Below are 19,777 nucleotides of genomic sequence, written 5' to 3' on the forward strand. Positions count from 1 at the left end.
TATACCATTGTTTCTTCAACCTTTTAGGTTAATAATTCATCTCTTAGCACTCAAAATTGCTTTCGAGATAGGTTATGAATTAATCACTCACTTTCATATATATATATATATATGAAAGATTTGAATAAATTATTTTACAAATTAGAACTCTATATGAGTATTTTTTTTTCTAAACTTAAAAAAAAAAAAAAAAATTTAATTGGTATCCGTATCACTGCATCAAGTGTGTTCTTATTTCCTCACCAGATGATCATCTTTGTAGGACCTAAGTTGGTCCACAACCACAAGACAAAGTTTGGATCACTCCAATTTGAATTTGAATTTTTGGAAGGCAGCTCTCAAGCCTGTTGAATTAGCACTTAGCCTGTTCTTTCTTCTCTCTCTCTCTCTCTCTCTCTCTCTCTCTCTCTCTCTCTCTCTCTCTCTCTCTCTCTCTCTCTCTCTCTCTCTCTCTCTCTCTCTCTCTCTCTCTCTCTCTGTAATTTAACATTTGGTGGTTTTTATATTGAGGGAAAAAAAAGGAGAGGGTGAGGGTGAGGGGGGGGGAGGGGGAGGGGGAGGATATTTTGAAAGAGATTGCAGAGATTGGGGATGAGAGCAGGAAGGAACAAACTATAAAAGTTTTAAAGAAAGAAATGGTTTTTTGCAAATATTGTTTTTAAATTTTAATGTGTCAATTTGATCCTTAAACTTTTAATTTGAGCAATTAATATGATATTAACTAGGTTTGTGACAAATCAAACCTTCTATTATTATTATTATTATTATTATTATTGTTATTATTATTATTATCATCATTAAAAATTAATTGATTTAATCACATGATGAGCACTTAGTTTTTAGTAGGAGTGGCAAAATTTGACACGACCCACGAACTCGACACGACACGACACGACACGAAATTAACAGGTTATGGGTTGAGATTTAACGGGTTCGTGTCATATTCGGGTTGACACGGCTGACTTGTTTAATAAACGGGTTGGGTCAGTGTTGAACACATATAACCCGTTTGACCCGTTTAATTAAATAACATTTTACCAATATACCCTTCAAACTCTAGGTATATAAACTTATTAGTTGTTGTGATTTGTTTTCTTTGACATATTCTGATTCATTATTTGTGATATTGGGATATGCTTTACTTTTGAATGATTATTTGTGATGTAGTTACTCGTTAGTTCTGAATTTTATATTAAAAATATATATATTTTTTGTTTTTTCATAATTTTTTTTCATTTTAATGAAATCTAATAAATAGGTCGACACGGCTGACCCGTTTAATAAATGGGTATTGTTAGGGTTGAAGAATCTTGATCCATTTAATAAACATGTCGGGTTAGTGTTAAACTATATAATCGAATACTCATGACTTGACACGACACGAACCCGACACGTGAACACGAATTGCCACCCCTAGTTTTTAGCACATTGTCAATTATTTTAAAATACCATTATTACCATACGTACATCATGCGATCAAATCTATTCATAAGTGAGATCCTAGACATGAGATTTTTATCTTTTTAAATAAGAGATAGGGTTCAAATTAAGGATTTCCTTCTATATATACTAACATGATAAATTATTGATTTTTCTTAGAGTTTAAATTGTTAGAAAATGGTGTGTCTAATCGCTTAATTAATATTATGGAACAAATATTGTTTTATTAAGTTTGATTTTAGAGGGGAAAAGTAACGCTTTTGTGATTTATTTGATGATATGCCTATCATGAAATACTGGTGCATATTAAAAAAAAAAACTTATTGCTGTGTTTGTTGATAGTGGAATAAAGTACACATATACCTTAAAATTAAATAAACAAACAAATAATTAAAATTTTTTTTAAAAAAAAAAAAGTAAAAAAAACTAAGACCAAATGAAAATTATTCTTTTAATAAATGTGATAGTAATATGGAATCTAATCCCTCAAAAGTAGTACCTTCATGAAAAGAAAAGTATAAAAAATCTTAATTAAGTCCAGAAAGTGGGTGACCCTTTTTAAACAAAAGCTCTTCTCTTTTTCACTCCTTATGGCTGTAGTTTAATCCCTCCTTATGGGGTTATACACGCATCTTTTTGTGCATTTGCGATGACTCAAACTTTTTTACACTGTTTGATAGCAAAAATAGAAAAAAGATGTCCTTGTGAGTAAATGGACAAATTATATTGGCGGAAAGGGTGTGACATAACTTGCTAAATAGACCAATTTGATGAGTATATGTCATGCCAATGAAAGACACATGGAACGCATATTGGACTTATTTGTTTTATAAACTTTAACACAGTAACACAGCCTCTGATTGAACCTCACGCCAAAAAGGAGCCCAATTATTTTGTACATCATAGTTCATAGGTGATGACCCTATAATTTTTTTAGCCTATAAACGACACGAGCAAATGCTAATATGACTTGAGTGTATTTATACATATAAAATGTGAGTACTACTACTGTTAGTACGAATAAAAATTTAATGTCTATTTTGAGTGTTTTATTTTATTCTTTATCTTTTCATATATTATTTTTTTCTTTCTTTATGTCAAAGTAAAAAAAATAAAAAATAAGATATGTTGCAAATTCCACACAGGGAACATGAATGCAATAGAATGTAGGAGGAAAATAAAAGCGTACACAACCTTTTTTCTTATGATGGTCCTTCTAAAACTAACCTAATTTTTAGATCTTGTAATTATTTTAGACGTAATTATGTTATGGGCCATCACATTTTTGTTGTTAACCAACTTAAAAACAGTGTCATTATATATATATATATATATATATATATATTTTTTTTTTTTGGTTCAAAATAACATAGTTTTTTGTTGTCTTTAATAACAAGATTCTAATGAATGTTAAAAAAAAAAAAAAAAAGGAGTACATTGACATCGTTGGTGGATTTTTTTTTTTTTTTTAAACTTAAAATTTTGTTATATTCCCTATTTTTGGTTTTGCCACTAAGTTAAATAAGATAGGTAATTATTCCGATGAAAAAAATGCATGCCAATAAATATTGTTCAAACAGGCTCTAGTAACTTTACACGAGGTCTAATTTGGTAGCTACGTGTTGAAACTTGAAATGCATGGTGGAAGCTGCATGCACGTGAAGTCTTAGAATTCCTTTTTTCTTTTTTGTTTTTTTCCTCGGCCTATTATTATGATTATGTCTTTGTAGGGTCTAGGTATGCACGTGAGTTTGGACTGGCCCAAACGTTGTTGAAGAAGCTTTGTTGGGTTTGATTAATTAAGGTAGCGGGCCTCAAATCAAACTAATAGTCCACAATTCCTTTGAGGAGATATATAGAACGGTTGGTTTTGTCTTATATATTTACAATGAGAAATGCTATTTATAATATTTTTATAATAAATTTAAAATTATAAGTTGTTTATTAACTGTTGAGGGTGAGTAAAAAAGTAATTTAAGTTGTAAATTTAAATTAGAACTAGTAACAACTCACCATTTAAAATTTGTTGTGAAAGTGTTATGGATGTAGCACTTCTTATTTAGAATAACCGCAATTTATTTATTCATTTAGAAATTTTACTCTAACTTAGTCTAAGTGTATATGTGTATAAAACTCCCTTCTAGAAACTTAAATTCTAGCCCTTACCCCTCAAACCCCATAAGTACTTATATTTATAGAGTGATCATCACTCCAAGGGTGTGCGATGATATTTTTCACAATAATTGAATAAACTTGAGCTAGTAAACTTTTACTTATTCTTATCTAAACCACCATAAATATCACTTTTTTACCTACAATTAAAAATTTATTTCCAAATTTTTTGTGACAAGAGGTTTTCTCTTTTTTGGGGGTGTATCTCTTAAATAAAAAGATTAAATAAGATGAAAAAAAAAAAAAATCAAGAGGTTGCCTTAGTGGTTCCTAAGGTTTCATAATATCCATGAGATCTTGAATTCAAAATCTCTTACCTACATCTTGGAGTCACTTTTAAGGGATTCCTCAATTTAATAACCTGGTGTGTGTGTGGGATGAGAGGACTATATACACCAGAGAGAATAGTCAGATACTCAAAAATGTCTGAATACCCTCGTTCCTAAAAAAAAAAAAAAAAAAAAAAAGGTACATGAAAATAAATAAAAACTGTGAAAAGGAAATTTGTGAGGTAGACTAGTAAAGCTAAAGATTGGGTAACATTTTTTGAAGGATTTTTTTCTTTCTTACATTGAGTTAAGAAATTAAAGTTTGATAGTGGCCTATAAATTGTTGGTAGACTTATAGTCCCTTGTGGTGGAGCCTTGTCTCGTAAGGAGTAAGGACAACTACCCAAATATTGTCTCAATAAGGAGATGATAAAAAAGAGAGAATATCAGAAGAGGCCCTACTAGTGGGCAAGATTCAGTCTTAAGCCTTATGAAATAGGAGACATACTCATTAAGGCAACAAACTTCTTTGCTTTATTTGAGCCAATCAGCTTATTGTCACGAATCTCACCCTTCTTTATTATTATTTTTCCTTTCCCCATCTTTAAAGAGCCACTGTGTTTCCTTTACTTTGGAAACCTTTTCAAACCACCATAAAATGAATACCTAATTAACTTTTTGGAACTCTAATGATAATATCTTTCTCAAGATATGGGGCTTCATCATCTGCTTTTTCATGCTTCAACTAATGGGCTTCTCTTTATCAGATATATCACATATTGCCCTTCCTTTCTTCATAAAGATGTGAAAATAATCTTTTAAAACCTCCTTGATGCATATTGCTTTGACAAGATGTATGTATAGTTGTTCTTTCTTTCTTGCTTGCTTTCTTTCATTCAGTCAAAAAACCAATAGAACAACTCATTACTTTTAATAAATTTATTAAGAACTAGATTATAGCTTGTGATTAACAGTACTAAATTTGTTTGATATAAGTAGTAGTGCTTTGGGAAAGTGGAGAATTTAAGAAGGCAGCCCATATAAATAGATTGAAAATGGTGAAGAGGGGGAAAGAGACATTAGATGATTTTTTTGTTTTGTTTTGTTATTATTACTTTGATAGATAAATAGTGAGAGAGAGGGAGGGAGGTGAGGTTGATTTAAGTAGAAAGGGATACTTAAAATGGTTAAATAGAGACAGAAAAACATTTGAAGTCTTAAAAGAGGCAAATCAAGCATGCACTAACCATAGAATTGGATATAGTGTGTATTTAGTATGGTGTATTTTCATTGGTTTATTTCACTTAAAAATAAGTTGGACAAAAGTATAGTTGAACCTAAAAGATGAAATTAAAAAACAAAAACTGCATAGTGAGTTTTAGTTAAATAAAATAACTAAGTTTGAATTCCACCTAAAACAAATTCATTGGTGTTATAAAAGAGTAATCATCATGGACGAAAATCACAAATTTTAAATTCTAGCATATTCTAAAAAGAAAAACTATTCATAAATTCCAAACAAACAGAAAATAAGCTATGCCAAACATAGTTCGTTTACTAGTTGGGAAAGTATATATTATTACATTATTGATAATAAAAGGAATGAAAACTTCGCTATCTTTTTTCCTCCCAAGGGGTGACTAGCTTCTTGACTTCATTGTCGGAAAACTTCAATATCTCTTTTTTTTTTTTTGTTTTTTTTTTTTTTAATTTAGGTTCCCTATTGGCCATGGCCCCCAAAGTCTTGAAGCTCTTTGGTTTTTTATGCTATACCCATTATTCAGTACCAGGTTGTCAAGAATTCAAGAGTGATTCACTTTATGAAAAAAGAAGATGAAAAATAATGCTTTATCCAAACAATCCTTCCTAGTCTCCTAGACCTTATTCAAGAGGGACCAGCATTAAAAAAAAAAAAAAAAAAAAAAAAAAAAAACGACCTTTTGAATTCTTCTAGATTGCCTTAACAAACCCTTTGGCCATTGGTATGAAATAAAAGAAAATAGGGGAACCCACAATTTTCTGAACAACCAAACAAAGCGCAAGAAACTTATGAAATTCTCTTCTAAAGTATCTTAAACAGAAAGATTCCAACAACGGAATTGCACCCCTTTCCTTGCACCGAATACCAAATTTTCTTGATTTTGAACAAACAAAGACAAGCTGAGAGAGCTAGGTACTCTAGGCCCATCACATAGAGAAAACTGTTATTTGAGACCCACCAAAAAAAAAAGGAGAACTGTTGGCATCTAGAAAAGACAACAATTAAGACAAAGTTTCCACACACCTTGAGCCTTTTTCAGACTTTAAGAAAAGGGGAGCTAACAAATGGCTCTTTTGTATAAGGTCACACTGTCTATTCCTTCCTCTTTTCTTTCTCTTGTGAGTGACTATTTTTTTTTTTCTTTTTTTTTTTTTGTGTGTGTGTGTGCATGGAAGTAAGGGAAATCTCAGATCCAAAAAGTCCCTTACAATCTATAGATAGATATTCTTCCCAGTTTTTATTCCTTCATCTTTCTCTCTCTTTCCTTTGCTTTTTATGGATTTATCATTTGAAAGTGATGAGATTGAGGGATCCAAGGAGAGGGTACTTTCATGTGCTGCTGTTTCAGTTATGGGGAAGAGGGTTAATGTGTTATATGTGTGTGAGGGAGGTACCACATTAGTCCATTTACTAGCTACCATGATATTCGTTTTTGGTTTTTGTGTGTAGTGTGGGTGTATGTGTGTTTTGTGTTGGGTGGTGGTGTCTTTGATAGAAAGACTTGGTCAAAAAGAGGAAGGGATTGCTCACGCGAATAAGCCAGAGAATGTGAGTGATGATTAGATTTTGGAGATGATGCTGCTTTTGATGATTGTTGGGTCGTTTTCCTAAAGCATATATATATTTTTAAGAGAAAGAGAGGTAGCAAACTCTAGAATATGTCATTTTCCAACTCATTTTAGTTCAGTTTTTGTGTCCCAATATATGTATATGTTCAAAGTTGTGTCTTTTCTTTTTTATTTTTGTGTAAAGAAAGTTATGTAAATGAAAAAACCAAAAAAAAAGAAGAAGAGAAAAAGTATTGTTTTTCCCCTTCTTGATTTTACTTTCCCCCCTCTATGTGGAAGAGGGGATTAGTACTAGACTCTTGACTTATTTTTTTATTTTATGCTCTTCATCTTTCTTGATTTTACCTTAGGACATAACAAACATTGTAAAGATGATCTAATATTGAGATTTCTAGCATCATATTTATTATGGTAAGAAAGCTTATCACAACCAGAAATGTTCAGATAGCTTTAACCATATATATTAGGGCGTATATTATGTTTTGCACTTCAAATCTTCAATAACAATATAATAACAAAATAAAAATAAAAATAGCATCGCATGCATGGTTTTAAAAACCGAACCGAGAATAAAACCGTTTCTTTCAAAATTTCCGGTTTTTGACCGGTTTTTCGGTATTTAACCGGACTGGACTGCACCGGTTTTCCCGGTTGAACCGGTCGGACCAGCCGGTCCGGTCCGGTTTTTAAAACTATGATCGCATGTCTCTGCATTCCAATTTTCTTTATCTTTTCCACCAATATTCCTTGAGTCAATTGAGTAAAGAGATTGGCAAGGATAGGGTGTAAAATTCATGTTTTATACCATCTAATAAGAGATTGTCATATTAGCATTTTACTTAAAATTCAATATATCCTACCACACCTAATAACATCTTGATAAACTCTCAATTTAGTTGGATTTATATATAGGTATTATAATTGATTGAGTAAGATTGTGCTTATTCTTAAATATGTGATAAAATAATGTGGCATGTTGAGATTGAAGAGGTAAAACATAAGTTTCGCATCATATTCTTATAGAATTTAATCTCTTTAGTAAAATAAGCACTTAACTATAAATTTTCTAGTATGGTTGAGGCTCATGCCTTCAAAAGAGAGTTGTTGATGACTTTATCTATGATAGATCGGGTGTATAATGTATTTTGATTTGTTGAAATGATCTAATATATTTCTTTATGGGAAAAATACCAAAAAATAAACAAAGTCGTATCTTCCATGTATCAAAGACGGTCTCAAAATAAAAAATCTACCAGTTTGAGTTTGGAATCACATTATTAATTTTTTTTTTTTTTAGTTTTTTTCATTTTAATCTTCAGTATATCAAATACATCGAAGTGAGATTCTAAAGAGAGTAAATAAACTTTCGGTAAAAATAAGCTCCAATTTCAATTAAAAATACACACACACACAGTTCCTTGCAAGTTGCAATAAATGCCACTTTTGTGTCCGAAATGGACCACTCAGATGGTCGTGATGGAGGACACCAGATGATTCTGAAATTATAGGTCCAGTTCGTAAGTCCATAAGTAGTAACAGTGGGCTTGATTTTGTGGTGCATTTAAATCATTGGGTGCGAGACTGGGCCTAAGGAATGGCTCAAACAGAAGTTACAGAATAGACTTAACAGGTTCATGAAAAAGAGTAGACCTAACAGAACTGAATTCATCATGGGCTGGGCTTTAACCTTTCACAGGCCCAGCATAAATTGTTATATGGATCAGGATGACCATTTACATCGTCTAATGAAATAAGTCAAAAGTCTTGTGCCTCCTTTACCACCTGTGGAAATTATTAGGTACTTTTAAAGTACCATAAATGTGTAGTCTTCTCTCACATGAATAGTGGGTTCTACCATGAATTTAATTAATGAGACTCACTATTTATATGAGAAGAAAGAGTATGCATTTATTGTACTCCGAGAGTACACAATAATTTTCCTACCACCATAATCAAAATTCAAATCTTTCATCCCGTTATTATAACTGTCGAATCATTAAAAAAGAGAACAAAATCTAGCTAAACCTTCAATTGGATTCGGCAAGGTTTACTCCCTCTCTTAATTGGATTTACACTTATTTTTTGGAGCTTAAAAGCAATGTTTTAAGACATAAAAAATGTTTGAAAATTTTAACATTTTAAAGAACTGAAAAAATGAAAGACATAGAGGTTTTGAACTAGGCCATGATGGTGAATCTTTTGGCTAAATATTGTTAAAATTAGAGTTTATAGCTTTATGTGCACCGTGCAGAGTTTTTTAGTTAAATGAGGAGAGATGTAAAATTTAGTGTTGGTGTTGCTGAAATACAATAAAGGAAAGAGAGAAACTGACAAGTTTGACATAATTTTGATAATTTGGTATTAGTGTTGTTGAAATACAAGAAAGGAAAGAGAGAAACTGACAAGTTTGACATAATTTCGATAATTTGGTATTGTTGTTGCTGAAATACAAGAAAAAGAAAGAGAGAGAAATGACAAATTTGATCAATTTTGGTAATACTTCCCCCATGGCCTACAAAACTGCTAAAAAATTGTTGCCATGTTAGTACTGTTAATTTCCGTGTTAAGGAAAAGCTCTCAACCTTAAGAAGCAACAAACAGATTGTAGCATGACATGTCGAATATGATTGGAAACTAAATCTATTTATTCTAAAACCGGTAGACACTAAAGTTTTCAACAAAAAAAAAAAAAACATTTTTTTATATACTTTCCTAAAATTGATACTTATAATGACAATAATTACGGTTGATTCGAAATTGAACATCTTCTTTAGAGACATAAAAAGTATCAATTAGCATAACTCAATAAATTATATATATAATTTTTATTTTTATTATAATTAATATTGATGATGCGAAGAAAATCAGTAGGCTGGATGCTTCAGATTTGAAAGGACTACTGGCTGTCTAGATGGCCTGAAAAAAAAAAAAAAAAAGCGATCAAAGGTGACCGGGGTTGCCGGCCAAGAACCCTCCGATGACAAAGTTAGTTTTTCTCTCTCAAATTTTGGAGTTCCAACTTCTTAGGAAAAATAAAAAACGTACCTTTGTTTTGTCTGAATAAGTGTTTATATAGTGTTCTAAGAGCAGTTATTAGACTTGTAACCTCCTCTAGATTTGAAGAGGTGTGAGGGTTCAAGGATAACTTCCTCAACTGTTTAGAAGTTACATTTTTCTCATAACGGTAACTGGAATTTATGCGCGTGATATGGAGTTGTTGTACATACTCAGGAATTTGCCCAAGTGTTAAGGGCTCGACCAGGGGTCATCGTCCGGAGGTCCTCTGGACGAGCATATCTCGCTTCTAAAGGAGGTCGTTCCTTTATGGATGACCTTCTCATGGACGAGGTTGATGGTTCCCTTGGACGGCACGGTGTGGTTTTGTAAAACTTGACCACGCAAAACTTCATCCAAGCACCTTCCTATAAGGACGAGCTTTTTATGGACGAGGTTCTTACAACCTTTGCTTTCTTGGTTTTGCCCTGGGCAACCTCCATGGACGATATTGGAGTAAGCTTCATCCAAGCATCTTCCTACATGGATGAGCTTATTATGGACGAGATTCTTACAACCTTTGCTTTCTTGGTCTTGCCCTGGACGACCTGCATGGACGATATTGGAGTTTGTACCCCATCAGTTGTCCCCTTGTCTATGGGTCATCTAGGAAGTACATAAAATGACATCATCTTTTGGACACGTGTCTTTATGTTAGCTGTTATGTGTGCCACGTGTCGTAATTTCATTGGCAACTTGTCACGTTGATTTAATTTTTCAGGAAATGCCACGTGGCGTGTCCTGGTTGGTCACAAAATTCGAGACACCATTTTTCAATGCTTATAAATAGTGGAATTCCTCATGTACCCTCTGCTTTTTCTCAAATTTTTTTCTTTGACATCCTTGTCTTAGCGCCTCTTCTAGAAGTTTTCCAACGTCCCTAGTTTTCCACCGTCTAGAGCTAGGTATCTTCTTTACACAAGTATTTAGGTTTTCCTTAAGTTTTCAAGATGTCTAAAATTGTCATTTCTTCGTCTAGTAATAGTGTTGAAAAAGAGATAGACGAGTATCATAACTCTTCTAGCTACAGTGGTTCTAGTAGTAATAGTAGTGGTGGGGGACATACCACGGACGAGGAGTATACTTCCGGAGTTCCTGGGGTTACTCTGGAAGTCCTTTAAGAACAACTTAGGATGAGAGCAGCGTTTGGTTTTGGGGCTGGTCCGTCGAGTGCTTTCCCGTCTGTCCCTCAGGACGTGGTAGAAACCATTTATAGTTGTGCCGTGGGAGTCCCTTCTAAGACGGACGACAAGAAGTTAGAGTCTCTTAGGAGTTGGTATCAGATCCTAGAGGAGTTGAATCCTAGGTTGGCCGTCCGAGAGGAATGGTGCTGCCAACCTTGTTTTGGTGTAGGAGTTTATGAGGCCTATCTTTTAGGAGGTCTTAGGTTGCCTCTTAACTCTTTTGCTAGGGAGCTACTCATTAGGTTAGGTTTAGGGTTGTGTCAATTTAACCCCAATGCGTGGAGATTAGTCGTCTCTATGTAAATTTTGTGGAGAGAGGTGTTTGAAGGGGATCGTTCTCTCACCGTTGACGAGTTCATTTTTTGTTACAAACCCTCTACAATTAGTCAATCTCTTGGTTTTTATCAATTTACAGCTAGAGGGAGAAATTGTAGAATTATAAAGTCTTTGGTCACGTTAGTTAGGAACTAGAAGACGGAGTTTTTATTCGTCTCAGGTTTTTGGGTAGGACACCCTGTTGAGGTTGGTAGGGATCCATTTGCCCCTTATACTGGAGAGTTAGGGAACCTTCATCTTGAAAGTATGTTTATTACTATGCATTGTTCCTTGTTGCATGTTGTTTTATAATTGTTTAACTCTAACTCTTTCTTGCAGGCGTTAGATGACCATCTTTGAACAGGTTTTACCTTGGACGCGTGCAAAAGGCTCGTCTTCACCCTGAGAGGGATTTCCACTCCTTGGTTACTCTTCAATGCCTCGCTACTTGGGGACTTGGTCTTGAGCCTTCTCTTGAAGCCACAGCCCACTAGCGTACAGTCTGTAGACGTAAGTTTTTACTTTGATTGATCCCTTTTGTCATTTTTAGAAGTGATTCTAACAAATTTCTATACAGGAATGACTACCATGAAGGAGAACAAAGGGAAGGAGATAATGGACGAGGTTGTGGGGCTAGCGGCTCAGTCTCAGCCTCGTCTTGCCCTCGGGGAGTCTCAGCCTCGTCCTGCCCTTGAGGAATCTCAGCCTTGTCCTGCTGGTAAGGAATCTTAGCCTTGTCCTGCCGGTGAGGAATCTTAGCCTCGTCCTTCCACTGGGGATAAAAGGAAGAACCTGTCCAAGAATCTAAATTTGGAAGATCTTCCCAATCATTGAGGGCACAAGAAGGCAAGGCACGAGTTGTCTAAGCCCGGGATTGTTAAGCCAGGCACTACCCCCTTGTCTCCCATGTACCTCCTGTCCAAGTCCTTGACGTGGAAATGCCTGAGCCTGTTAGTGTTACCCTTTCAAAGGTTGTCACTCTTGCCCCGTCTCAGCCTCGTCCTAAGGTTCCCATGAACATGATTGAAAATGAGGACTTGGCCTGGGAGAGGTTTGAAAAATCTGTGATCGAGGAGGACATGTCTACTTGCTATGATATGTCCTTGAAGGAATTTAAGCACTCTGCTGTCCATGACCTCTTCAAGGTATGTAGTTCTACCTTTTACCTCGTCTTGTCATTTTATTGTGGCCATTGTCTTATTTTTAATTGGACTTTTAATCGTTTGCATTGGCCATGTCAAAGTTCATAGCAGCATCCAGACAAGCCACAGAGATAAACAAGGAGAGGGCCAAGCTTGAGACGAAGCTATGGTAGGTTAAGGACGACTATAGAAAATGAGCCGAGGCAGCAGGAAAAGCTATGGACGAGGTTAAGGAGCTAAAAAATCTCGTCAAGGAGCTATGAGCTGACATCGTCGAGAAGGACACTCGTCTAGATCATTTCCAAAAGAGGAATGACGAGCTTGGTATCCTTCTTAAGGATGCCAAAAAGGTAGCTGAGGAGGAATTCAAAGTTTCCAACTAGTTCACTGACCTGTTGGACAGGAACTATGTTGTTGGCTTTGAAGACTTCCGCATGGACACTATTGAGCGCTTCCCCGAGGTAGATTTCAACCCCATCAAACTTCACCTTGGTGGCTCTACTAGTTCCCTACTCCAGACAAGCTCAGAGGACGTTAATGTTGAGGACGATGCCACCACGCACCCTGCCCAAAAATGAGCCTAAAGTTGGAGACGACCCTCAGTAAATTTGTATCAGAAAAAGTTTATCTCAGTTCCTTTCTTTTTTCTTTTTTGTAAGGTCCATAGTCTAGGACCGTTTGAAATTTATTCAAGTACAATTTGCTCGTCGAGGAAATTGGGACGAGTTTATAAAAAATTGCCTTTTAGGCTTTCACTTTATAAGGGTTTTTGGACGGTGGTCGTCTACCCTTTAAAGCGTTGACTTATGAATGTTTATTGACATTATTTGTCTAATTATTGAACATATTGTTGCATGGACGAGTGTTTATATATATACCACTTATGCTACTCGCTTTTATGCTACTGGCTTTTATGAAATCTGCATACTCCTAAGTATTAGAGGGTCGTCCTTATACTTTTCCTATGGATGATGTTAAAGGTTTGTCCACGCGCTTTTTCTATGGATGACGTAAAAGGCTCGTCCATGTGCTTTTTCTACGGACTTCCTGTTTGTATATGGACAACTCATTTGTATTTTAACAATTTTTACAAGTATAATCCGTCCTTAGAGTAGCAGTGGCAGTTCTTTTCCTCGTCCATAGGCCAGGCAATTGGCATTCGTCTTTCGTCAAGATGTTTCTAATGCTTGATTCGTCCTAGAACATAGTAGCGTATTGGCTATACGCTCGTCCAGGGACTTTAACGCTTCACTGTATGCCATTTTCTCGTCCGTCTATTTTTCAGACGAGTATGTCTTAGCTTATTTTTCTTTGCTTTATCCTCGTTTCGAGGAAAGCTTATGAACATTACATCCCTACGTCCAGAGATTTTCATTCACCTTAGGCTTTTGCCCCCTTTTGGGTACTACTATGGAAATTAGATTTATGCATGAAATACATTGGAAATCCAAACCATATCATTATATAAAAAATTTTCACAAATATGGCACCTGCTTAAAAGCTAATGCGTTAGGAAAATACTTTTACGTACATAACATCATCCTTCACAAATATTTTTGTAGACGGTGCAAAAGTTTAAGAACTAGTGCACTTTTTATTCTTAAAACACACCATAGTAGTAGTAAGAACACCAGTAAATATGAGTAAACACATAGACCATAGCTGTAACTTTGTCCATAGCTGCAACCTCGTCCTTAGAGAATTTTGTCCAAGCTTATTACTGATAATACCTCCTCAGGTGCTCCACGTTCTAGGGATGCTCTAATTTTCGTCCGTCCAGAGCTTCCAAGTAGTACGACCCCTGCCTCTTGCAGTTGATTACCCTATAGGGTCCTTCCCAATTAGGTCCCAATTTTCCATGAGTTGGATTCCTGGTTGTCAAGGAGACTTTTTTGAGAATGAGGTCCCCAATGTTGAAGCGTTTGGGTTTCACCATGGCATCGTGTTGCCTAGCCATGAGATTTTTATATCTCGCTGTCCTTTGCTCTGCGTCCATCCTTACCTTGTCAATGAGATTGAGGTTAAGACGGAGTTGCTCTTCATTATCTTTCTCCTGGTACTTCATCACTCAATGGTTAGCCATATGAACTTTCGCAAGTATAACTGCTTCACTTCCATAGGCTAGCTTGAAGGGGGTTTCTCCTGTCGGTGTCCTCACAGTCGTTCTGTAGGCCCAAAGAACACTTGGAAACTCATCTGGCCATATCCCCTTTGCCCCCTCGAGCCGAGTCTTAATGATTTTCAGTAGCGATTGGTTTGCTACTTCTGTTTGTCTGTTTGCCTGTGGGTGGGAGGGCGAGGAATAGTGATTCTTGATTCCAAATTGTTCACAAAAGTCCCTGAAAGGTGCATTATCAAACTGTCGTCCATTATCAGATACTAGTAACCTAGGCATTCCGAACCTACACAGTATATTATTCCAAACAAAATTCTTGATATTTTGCTGAGTGATTTTTGCAAGAGGTTCGCCCTCCACCTACTTGGTAAAGTAGTAAATCCCTACCACCAAAAATTTCATTTATCTGGTTCCTAGGGGAAAAGGACCTAGGATATCTAGTCCCTATTGTGCAAAAGGCCATGGAGCTATCATTAGGGTTTGGTACTCCGACGGTTGTCTAGGGACGTTGCTATAGCGCTGGCACTGGTCACACACCTTGATATAAGCCTTAGCATCTGCTTGAATTGTAGGCCAGTATTAGCCTGCACGAACGACCTTATGGATTAGAAATCTTGCTCCTGAGTGATCACCACATGCTCCTTCATGAACCTCCCTCAAAACGTAGTTTGAATCGTCCGGAGCCAGACACCTTAGGTAGGGCTGAGAAAAGCCTCGCTTGTATAGCACTTCATTTATAAGAACATACTTGGTAGCCCTGACCCTCAGCTTCCTAGCCTCACTCTTATCTTTCAGAAGCCTTCCATCCTTAAGATAGATTATTATTAGACTCATCCAATTTTCTCTCCCTACTATTTGTTGTATATCTGGGAGGTTTATGCTCGGCATGTATTGGATTCTGTTGTACTCATCCATAACTCCTCCTCCCGAAGCTGCTTTCGCCAAGGCATCTGCTTCCATATTTTCCTCCCTTGGGAGTTGGACAAAACTCACTTTTGTAAACTTTTGGACAAGCTGCCTCACTTTGCTAAGATATTTCTTCATCCGATTTTCTTTAGCATCACACATTCCATTCACTTGATTGATGACTAGCTGAGAATCTCCTTTGACTATTATTGATTCCGCCTCTAAGGATTTAGCCAATTCTAGCCCTTTGAGTAGAGCTTCATACTCAGTTTCGTTGTTGGTGGCTTGGTACTGTAAACGGGCTACATACTCCAGCTTGTCACCCTCTGGGGACTTGAGTATGACTTTAATCCCCCTGCGTACAATGTGGACAATTCGTCTAGATTGATAACCTACCTTTCAACTCCTTTGTCTTTGTCCCGCTTGTCTTGGCTGGGGGTGCCACAATGAAATCTGCCAATGCCTATGCCTTTATCGCGCTCATTGACTGGTATTTGACATCAAACTCACTAAGTTCCACCGCCCATTGGATTAGTCGTCCTGCAACTTCCAACTTGTTCATCACCTTCCTTAGGGGGTGACCTGTTACGACGTTGATAATATGAGCTTGAAAATAATGTCTCAGCTTCCTAGAAGCTGTGATCAAAGCAAAGGCTAGCTTTTCCATCATCGGGTATCGTCCTTCCGCTTCTCTCAGTGCCTGGCTCGTATAGTAAATTGGTTTCTAAATCCATCCCTCTTCTCTAACCAACACCGAGCTCACAGCATGCGGGGACACCGCTGATAGGCCAAAAACGTATTGACCCCTTGTGATGGATTAATTGATTAATTAGCAAAGTTTATTAATTAATCAAATTAACATGCAAACGCGTTGTAGCACAAATAAATCACCAATAAACTAAAGTATGCAGCGAAAAATAAATGACACGGCGATTTGTTTACGAATGGGGAAAACCTATATGGCAAAAACCCTACCGGGTGATTTTAAGGTCACCACTCCTGAAACTCCACTATTACCACAACAAGCGGTTATAAGTGAAAGAATCCCAAGTACCTTACCAACCTACAGTTGAACCCTTACCCCAATACCCAATTGGACTTATTCTGTAGTGACAGTTTCTCCTTTCAATGCACGGCTCCCAAGTACGTGACTAACCAATTGTGCGGATCCCAGTACGCGACTTCAATCACCAACTAGAGAAGATTTGTTGGTTGCAAAATTTTTCAATACATCCACAAGATGAAGATCAAGAAGATACTTGATTACAAAACCCTACGGTGCAAAAACACAGCAACTTCTTCACAAGAGAGATGAATTAGGGCAAGAACTTCGTCTTAGGTTACAATTTGCATGAACAAGGAATTCTCAATTCTTGTGCAATTTGCCACACTTTGACGGCCCTTAAAATAATCCTTTTATATGTCTAGGGTTAGGAGAAAAGAAGGCCTAAAGACACAACCACAGATTAGAATTCAAACAGAACTAGAAATCTGTTTTTCTTAAATCTCGACAGCTACAGGTGTCAAGGTGCTGTCGAGAAGCTGTTGAGCCTCGGGGCTAGAACAGCTTCTTAAAGCTCGATAGATGCAGCTATCGAGCCAGTTGTCGAGCTCTAATGAAAAACACTTCTCAACTTGTTTCTTGGATAGACTTCATGGCTTTAACACTTGATCTTGAAACCTTGTTTCTTGAAGCATTAACCTCATCCTAAATCTAACCAATTATAAGTAAAATGCGTTTTGACAAAGGATTAGCCAATTACATAAATAATGAATGACGTATATTCTAAACAAGTGAAACACATATATCCTAACAACCGCCAAATACAAATACAGCTCTTCACCAGGCACAGATGGACTTAGCAACGGTGCCGTCGTGAGGTAAGTCTTCTGGTCTTGGAAGGCGTTCTGACACTTGTTCGTCCACTCAAATGCCTTCCTGAGGACTTTAAAGAATGACAAACACTTGTCAGTAGGTTTCGAAACAAACCTGTTAAGGGCAGCAACTCGTTTGGTAAGAGATTGGACTTCTTTGATGTTCTTTGGTGGTTCCATATTTAGTATCGCCTGAATTTTGTCTGGATTTACCTCAATTCCTTTATGTGAAACCATGAATCCCAAAAACTTCCCTGAGGAGACTTCAAAAGCACACTTGCTTGGATTTAATTTCATTTTATACCATTGCAGTGTGTCAAAAGTTTCTTGAAGGTCGTCTAGATGCTTCTCCTCGTCCAAACTCTTTACTAGCATATCATCTACATAAACCTCCACATTTTGCCCAACTTGAGGATGAAACATGTGGTTAACTAGTCTTTGGTAAGTCACCCCCGCGTTCTTCAAACCAAAAGACATTACCTTGTAGCAAAATAACCTTTGGCTAGTAATAAATGAAGTTTTCTCTTGATTTGACTTGTCCATCTTTATTTGGTTGTAGCCTGTGAAGGAGTCCATGAAGCTCCGCAGTCTGTGACCCACCGTCGAGTCCACCAGCTAGTTAATGCGTGGCAATGGATAACTGTCCTTAGGGCAAGCCTTGTTTAAGTCAGTGAAATCCATGCACATCCGCCATTTGCCGTTGGCCTTCTTTACCATGATCACATTCGCCAACCAGTCCAGATAATAAACTTTTTGGATGAACTTCGTAGTAATCAATTTCTGGACTTCTTTTTTGATGGCATTTTCTCATTCTGGTGCAAAAGCTCTCTTCTTATGACGCACTGGTTTGGAGTAGGGGCACACATTCAGACGGTGAGTAATGACACTTGGATCAATACCCGACATGTCCTTATGACTCCATGCAAAGACATCAAGGCTTTTCTTCAAAAACTGAACCAGAATATGCTTTGCCTCTTCTTCCATGCTCACCCTAATTCTAGTGAACTTCTTGGGTCTGCTCTCGTCCAAAGGGACATCTTCTAATACCTCAGTGGGCCGTTGCAATCCTTCTTTTATCTATGCTCATTGTCTGTACATGCTCGTTCATCGCTAACATGGCTAAGTAGCACTCTCTAGCGACTAACTGATTTCCTTGTACTTGGCTCACTCCGTGCTTGGTCGGGAATTTGATTGACAAATGGTAGGTAGAGGTTACTGCCTTCCAACTATTCAAAGTTGGCCTTCCAATAATAGCATTATATGATGATAAACAATCAACAATAAGGAAGTTTACCTCTTTGGCTATCTGTTGCGGATACGCTCCAACCACCACTGGTAATGTGATGGTGCCCACATGCTGCACCTTCATTCCTCTAAATCCCACCAACGGCGAGTTCACAGGTCAAAGTTGATCTCGTCCTAGCCTCATTTGTTGGAAGGCGGGGTAATACAGAATGTTCGCCGAACTGCCATTGTCTACCAACACCCTCCTCGTCTGTGAATGTGATGGCTTGCTTGTCTGCTTTCCTCGTCCTGGGAGATCATCCAAACAACTGGATGTTTTGTACCACCTTCAGGTATGTCTTCCTCGACTTGGATGACTGAGCTGCCGATGTTCCTCCTATAATAACTCTTATTTCTCCAAGTGGGGGTCGTGATGACTCTTCCACCTTGGCTTTTAGCTTCTTCTCTCTCTGGTCTCATCCAAGGAAATTCCTCAACTTCCCTTACCTGATAAGATTCTCTATCTGCTGCTTCAAATTAAAACACTCGTCCGTGTCATGCCTATGGTCTCTGTGAAAGCGGCAATACTTGTTCCTATTGTGCTTATTAGGATCTCCTTTCATTTTCTTTGGCCACTTCAAGGATGGATCATCCTTGATTTGCATAAGCACTTGCTCTAGTGGCATATTCAGGGGTGTGTATTGCTGATTTCTCGCTGAGGAACTCGCCTTCTTACCATCTTTTTCTTTTTTCTCTTATGCCCAAGCCTTCTTTGGACGAGAACCCTGATTTGGATAACGCTGCTGACCTGCTTCCGAGCGTTCTAATCTCTTTCTCTTCTTGGCTATAATAACGTCCTCAGCATTCATGAAATTTTGGGCCGAATGGACGAGTTCGGCCATAGTCTGTGGTTCTTGCTCGTAGAGTATATGAATGAACAAGTCAGAGTTAACCCCATTGTGAAAGGCGGCCAATAACAACTTGTTGTCCATTTCATCCGCCGTCAAGGCTTCTTTATTGAATCGAGTAATGAAAGACCGCAAACTTTCATTTCCCCCCTGCTCTATAGTTAACAAACTAGAAAAGGAACGCTTGTGGCGTTGCCCTCCAATAAAATTATTGACGAACAACTTACTCAACTTCTTAAATGAGCCTACAGAGTTTGGGGGTATTTTGCTGAACCACACCCTCGCTAGTCCCTTAAGTGTGGTAGGGAAAGCTCTGCACATAATCTTATCCAAAACTCCTTGA

At 37.1% G+C, this 19,777-nt stretch overlaps 1 protein-coding gene across 1 annotated transcript; it reads right to left on the reverse strand.

The window, feature by feature from the left end:
- Positions 1–15,100: 15,100 nt before the first annotated feature.
- Positions 15,101–15,589, reverse strand: LOC142608758 (uncharacterized). The gene has a single exon (XM_075780439.1). The coding sequence runs from the start codon at positions 15,587–15,589 to the stop codon at positions 15,101–15,103; it is 489 nt and encodes a 162-aa protein (XP_075636554.1).
- Between the last annotated feature and the right edge of the window lie 4,188 nt (positions 15,590–19,777).

This window comes from Castanea sativa, chromosome 9, assembly GCF_040712315.1.
Source record: "Castanea sativa cultivar Marrone di Chiusa Pesio chromosome 9, ASM4071231v1".
NCBI classification, from domain to species: domain Eukaryota; kingdom Viridiplantae; phylum Streptophyta; class Magnoliopsida; order Fagales; family Fagaceae; genus Castanea; species Castanea sativa.

Excerpts from the sequence above, each read along its gene's own strand:
- LOC142608758 (XM_075780439.1), bottom strand. The coding sequence starts at position 15,589 with ATGTGTGATGCTAAAGAAAATCGGATGAAGAAATATCTTAGCAAAGTG.